The sequence below is a fragment of the Xyrauchen texanus genome, chromosome 9 (genome assembly GCF_025860055.1).
Source record: "Xyrauchen texanus isolate HMW12.3.18 chromosome 9, RBS_HiC_50CHRs, whole genome shotgun sequence".
Lineage (NCBI taxonomy): Eukaryota > Metazoa > Chordata > Actinopteri > Cypriniformes > Catostomidae > Xyrauchen > Xyrauchen texanus.
This window is the reverse complement of record NC_068284.1, coordinates 8,256,120-8,262,596: the sequence shown is the minus strand read 5'-3', so window position 1 is coordinate 8,262,596 and position 6,477 is coordinate 8,256,120. Positions and strand designations below refer to the sequence as shown.

The 6,477-nt window shown below is 37.6% G+C and overlaps 1 protein-coding gene across 1 annotated transcript; it reads right to left on the bottom strand.

The window, feature by feature from the left end:
* Positions 1–3,308: 3,308 nt before the first annotated feature.
* LOC127649014 (protein FAM43A-like) lies at positions 3,309–4,274 on the bottom strand. Its single transcript, XM_052133898.1, has one exon. It carries the CDS (start codon positions 4,272–4,274, stop codon positions 3,309–3,311), a length of 966 nt encoding a protein of 321 aa, XP_051989858.1.
* Between the last annotated feature and the right edge of the window lie 2,203 nt (positions 4,275–6,477).

Below are 6,477 nucleotides of genomic sequence, written 5' to 3'. Positions count from 1 at the left end.
TTCTCTGTCACAACAGCTGATAATCAGTCAGCTCGACATGGCACAGATCACCCATGATGAGCCAATCAATGTTGAACCAGAACATTTATGATACACGTGCGTTCAAGATGAAAATCAATAGACATTGATCAATAGCTCTTGTCAGTGTTGCAGTTCCCCCACTGGTGAACATGATGTTTTTAGACATTGTCCTTTGTTAAAGTCAGTAACACCCTATATCTCTAGTATACACTGAGATGAGCTCAAATAATAAGAACTAAACCTACATACATATATATCCTCATTAATGTATATACACATGTACATACACATAAATAATAATCAAAATTGTAGAAAGCTATTGTTTTTATTTATTTATTTGTGCTAAATTTGGAGGATGGAGTTTGTTGAGACAAAGAATACATGTAGTTATACGTTTTGACCATTTTAACCTTTTGCCCACACTGAGACAGCATTGTAGTGTGGGGAAGACAGATATATCTGAAAATGATGAAAATATATTTGTTGTCATGTGATGCAGTCATGTGATCCATTCAACCCAAAACAATCAAAATGGCGGCCCATTTTGTAGTGGTCTTATTGTGCCTGTTATTCACTTTGAAAGTGTTGTTAATGATAAATGTTACTTTGTACAACCTTCACAATGCATTCCTTCAAAAGCGACACAAAGTTTACTCGGAATTGCTGTCCAGCAATGGAAAACGAGGACAATTGTGTTTCAGACCATACATGGAATGGTGATTTTTTTGCATGCACAGTAAGGGGATGTAAGTGTTTTCACATGTTTTAGTGTGGATAAACAACTTTTGGAAAACGCTTGAGAACAGCAGTGTGAACAGTGAGCATTTCAAAATCGAAAAAGCTATTTTCAAATGTATATGGATTAATGTGAACGTAGCCTTATTTCTTATTATTTTTTTACTTGGTGATTTATGTGTGTGTTTTTATGTGTGTGTAAATCTGTACAGGAATGGAGATGGACAAGTAAACATGTTTGTATGCTTGGAAGTGTGTGTGTGTGTGTGTGTGTGTGTGTGTATTTATCACATTGTGGGGTAACCAAATGTCCCCATAAGGATAGTAAAACCTGACATTTTTGACCTTGTGGGGACATTTTGTCGGTCCCCATGAGGAAAACAGCTTATAAATTATACTAAATTCTGTTTTTTGAAAATGTAAAATTGCAGTAAGTTTTCTGTGAGGGTTAGGTTTAGGGGTAGGGTTAGGTTTAGGGGATAGAATATAAAGTTTGTACAGTATAAAAACCATTATGTCTATGGAAAGTCCCCATAAAACATGGAAACACAACGTGTGTGTGTGTGTGTGTGTGTGTGTGTGTTGAGAGAACAATATCTGAATAGCACAACTGCACTTGTCATGAGGAAGTTGAAACAAAGCTTCCAGAGAGAGACAGGAAATGATGTCCTTGCCTCAGAAAAATAAAATTCCATCTCTGCTCTGAAAGATCTTCCACACATTCCAGTGTTATTGTCAGTTGCTACATGTCTTGTACACAATACTTGAGCACAACATACTAGTTTCAGAAGTAAAAATTCCCTTTTTTTCGAATTTACATTTATACCATTAGCAGATGCTTTTATCCAAAGCAACTTACAAAATGAGGAAGGGTACAACATAAGCATCTTAAGGAGACAGTAACATGAAAAGTGCTGCAATACAACTTTTCTGTTGTATTAGAAAGGTATTAGCCAAGACAGAGATTAAAATGCAAACTTTAAAAATTATACAATTATATATATATATTTTTTTATTTACTTTGAATGATAATTGAAAAAAAAACTTTTGTTGTTTATTGATTATATTCAGTATGCTTCCGTTGAGACCATCAATCTGAATTACTTCAGTTATTTCAATAGTTTACTAGCGGAATTCCTGGTGAAGAACTACACTACCCAAGAACCTGAAGGGAAACGATCCACCAATCAGAAAAATGTGACCAACAAAGTGCACCAAAAGAACTCTGCAGTGACCACCCACTCCTATGATGCACTGTGAATGATGCAATTAAGTCTCCCTAAACTCTTAAACTATACTGATATATTTAAAATATATGAAAATTTAGCAATGAAATTAAAATACATAGTTTATATTCTTATAATCAACTTTAAATCAAAATTTTAATATTTTTTCCATCATCTTTAATTTGATTACGTCGTTTGCAATGCTTCATGGGATTGTAGTTTATTCCCTTTTGAAGAAATTACAGTCTTGCATCTTTGTTGTCCTTGTCAGATTTTCAAATACTTCTCTGCTTCAAATCATACACGAACAGTGTGTGAAAGTATCTGATACATAACAAAAACTTTATTCCTTGCTAATATATTAATATAAGGGCTTTCAATATGTATGCAAACACAATATATCAGTACTAAAATATTTATGACAATAAACACAGTTATAATAAATGATTGACTCCTTTGTTTACTGTAATGAGCACATATGAGCACAGAACACAAAATGGCACACGTCTGTGAAGATAGACATCTCTTGGGGTGTGTGGGTCAGGATATTGACTGTGCTCTTGGCATTTTCTCACCAGTAAACACAGACCTGTGCACAATTGGGACCAGCAAACATTTTCCATTCAGAGACCATATCAGTGCCCCAAATACAAAACTGGGTCAGAAATGAAATCAATGTTGTCAGTAATTTATCACACTGGAACCATTTGTTAATGTTAATGTCAGTTTGGTGATTGGATATGTGAAAGAATGTAATATTAACTGTATCTTTAACACAAAAAGGCATAGGTCAATGGTGATCCACTATTCTGGGAATGTTGTTTTAATGATAATCAAACTAATGATGAGTATGGTGGCAGGGTGAAAGAGTGCATCACAGAGGAAAACATAATTCCTCCTAATCTGTTTTACAATACTGTACTGTAACTCAATAGAGCTGCTACATTTTCAATTGACCTGACTGCCAATGAATCTGGGACAATGCACTCCACGGTGACCTAAAATAACGCTTGTTAACATGTGGAAAAGATTATGTGCATGAGCCAGCATGTACGTCCCTCCATTTTTTGGGGAATATAATTTCATAGCTTGACCACCAACTACTAATAGTTTAATGCCGTTCAACACTCAAATAGACACCACAATGAAATACCACTTTGCCTTGTGTTTATTGAAAAATAATACTGAATTATACTGCATTTACTTTAAACATAAGCCTACTGTTAGTAATACAGCATCTGTATATTGACAAGTGAATATTAAGGGATTTTAAACATTTGCATAGCAAAGATATAGTTTAAGTACATTTAAACATTAACTACAAGATCAATCCAACAATTGTTTCAAAGGAGGTAAACAATGTTTGCCATCTGTGAACTCATCTGAATCAGTCCCAGAGCTCAACTCTATATTACTGTCTATGGATGATTCGCTGCCAGTGCCCTCTCCACACAGCCACTTCACATCAATTCCTATTGACAGTTCTCCAAGTTCACTGATTATGAGGCATAATTCCTCTTTGCTGCCCTCAAAACTGCCATCATCCAGAAACTCCTCAAAGAGCATGGCCCTCTCCTCCTCCCTTTCCCCAATCAGGTCTTCGGTGATGGAGTGGAGTTTAGGAGCACTTCTGCTACGCTCCACTGGAGGTTTGTACATGTTCATCATCTTCCTCTTTGGCACCAGAGGAACAGTTTGCTCTCCTATGAAGTTCTGTTGCTGATGTCTGGCATCTTCTCTTCGTTTGAGTCTCTGAAACTCGCACAGCGCTGTGCTTGAGGTCTGATAGAGCAGAAGTGCCATCGCTTTCGCCTTCTCAGGTTTGGACACCAGGATTGCATGACATCTCAGCATCACCGATTTATGCTTCATCTCGTGTCTGTAAATCCACACAAAGATATTGGGAAGCCTCGGATTGGCTATGCAGTAAATGATTTGGTGAAGTAAGTACAGATGTCCTGGTTTCTTGGACTTCTCATCAGAGTGGACCATGCGTATTCCCTCAGCGCTGATGGTCAGATGCATTTTGCTGCCGTTTTTGCCCATCTTGCTTTTATTCCAGATTTTATTGATGGCCACATCCGTGCATCCCTCTCCTTTTGACTGAATGGTGGTAGAATTTCCTAAATATACGACCGTGTAAGTGGGATCATCTGAGGTGACATTTAACTTTTTCTTTATGGATTTGAACATGGACCTGATCCGGTTCAGAGCGCTATCCGGGTATGATTTGGTAAATGAAGTCAGTGCTGAACCAAGAGAGAACTTGTTTATCTTTGTCCAAGTGCGCATCTTTACTCACTTTTAATTGCAACATTGTCACAATAAGATGCTCTACTGCATTGAAGATTCAAAGAGTTTGTTCTTTGTACAAACTTCCACAATCTGCCTAATGTGTAGACACTTCAACCCCAACACTGGAAATAAAGAGTGTGGCGCTGCAGTGGTTTATATACAGTATGTTGTGGACTGAACCATTACATATTATGGGTTGATCCATTCTGCAATATCTGATAAAGACAAAGCTGTTCTTGGTCTTGTGATGTTGGGTTAGAATATGCTTCAGCTTCACATTATCAGTAACAAATTAACTGGTAATAGTTGTCACTTCCCAATAATGTAAGTCTTTTTAAATGTCAAATTATCTGATAAGGTTTATTTTATAAAATAGATTATTTTTAACATTTGATATTAATGTTAACATGCATTATTACACAAAATAATCATAGTACTCCATTAGTTAGGTGTTTATATTTTTTACAAATAATAAACAATCACCAATGTTAATGTATAGGCTAACCATTTTAAAGATTTAAGCATTTCAATTTCATAACATTCAATAAAATTTAAATGCGAAAATCTTAAAATATTTTTTCTCTCTCTCTGTGTGTGTTGTGATGGCCTACTGTAATTTTACCAGTCTGCACAAAATTTATTTTATTTAGACGTCACTTAGGTTTTACTCATTTAACTACATTTACTATACAGTCAGGTCCATAATTATTGGGACATCGACACAATTCTAATCTTTTTGGCTCTATACACCACCACAATGGATTTGAAATGAAACGAACAAGATGTGCTTTAACTGCAGACTTTCAGCTTTAATTTGAGGGTATTTACATCCAAATCAGGTGAACGGTGTAGGAATTACAACAGTTTGTATATGTGCCTCCCACCTTTTAAGGGACCAAAAGTAATGGGACAGATTAACAATCATAAATCAAACTTTCGCTTTTTAATACTTGGTTGCAAATCCTTTGCTGTCAATTACAGCCTGAATTCTGGAACGCATAGACATCACCAGACACTGGGTTTCATCCCTGGTGATGCTCTGCCAGGCCTCTACTGCAACTATCTTCAGTTTCTGCTTGTTCTTGGGGCATTTTCCCTTCAGTTTTGTCTTCAGCAAATGAAATGCATGCTCAATCGGATTCAGGTCAGGTGTTTGACGTGGCCATTGCATAACATTCCACTTCTTTCCCTTAAAAAACTCTTTGGTTGCTTTCGCAGTATGCTTCGGGTCATTGTCCATCTGTACTGTGAAGCGCCGTCCAATGAGTTCTGAAGCATTTGGCTGAATATGAGCAGATAATATTGCCCGAAACACTTCAGAATTCATCCTGCTGCTTTTGTCAGCAGTCACATCATCAATAAATACAAGAGAACCAGTTCCATTGGCAGCCATACATGCCCACGCCATGACAATACCACCACCATGCTTCACTGATGAGGTGGTATGCTTTGGATCATGAGCAGTTCCTTTCCTTCTCCATACTCTTCTCTTCCCATCACTCTGGTACAAGTTGATCTTTGTATCATCTGTCCATAGGATGTTGTTCCAGAACTGTGAAGGCTTTTTTTGGCAAACTCTAATCTGGCCTTCCTGTTTTTGAGGCTCACCAATGGTTTACATCTTGTGGTGAACCCTCTGTATTCACTCTGGTGAAGTCTTCTCTTGATTGTTGACTTTGACACACATACACCTACCTCCTGGAGAGTGTTCTTGATCTGGCCAACTGTGAAGGGTGTTTTCATCACCAGGGAAATAATTATTCAGTCATCCACCACAGTTGTTTTCCGTGGTCTTCCGGGTCTTTTGGTGTTGCTGAGCTCACCGGTGCCTTCTTTCTTTTTAAGAATGTTCCAAACAGTTGATTTGGCCACACCTAATGTTTTTGCTATCTCTCTGATTGGTTTGTTTTGATTTTTCAGCCTAATGATGGCTTGCTTCACAGCTCTTTTGATCTCATATTGAGAGTTGACAGCAACAGATTCCTAATGCAAATAGCACACTTGAAATGAACTCTGGACCTTTTATCTGCTCCTTGTAAATGGGATAATGAGGGAATAACACACACCTGGCCATGGAACAGCTGAGCAGCCAATTGTCCCATTACTTTTGGTCCCTTAAAAAGGGAAGTCACCTTTGGCTCCGCCCCTCGCGGCTCTGCCGGCCTCCCCAGTGGCCACTCCTCCTCCCAGGCCCCCTGAA

Bases quoted from the DNA above. Each gene is read 5' to 3' on its own strand.
- LOC127649014 (XM_052133898.1), bottom strand. From the start codon at position 4,274: ATGCGCACTTGGACAAAGATAAACAAGTTCTCTCTTGGTTCAGCACTG.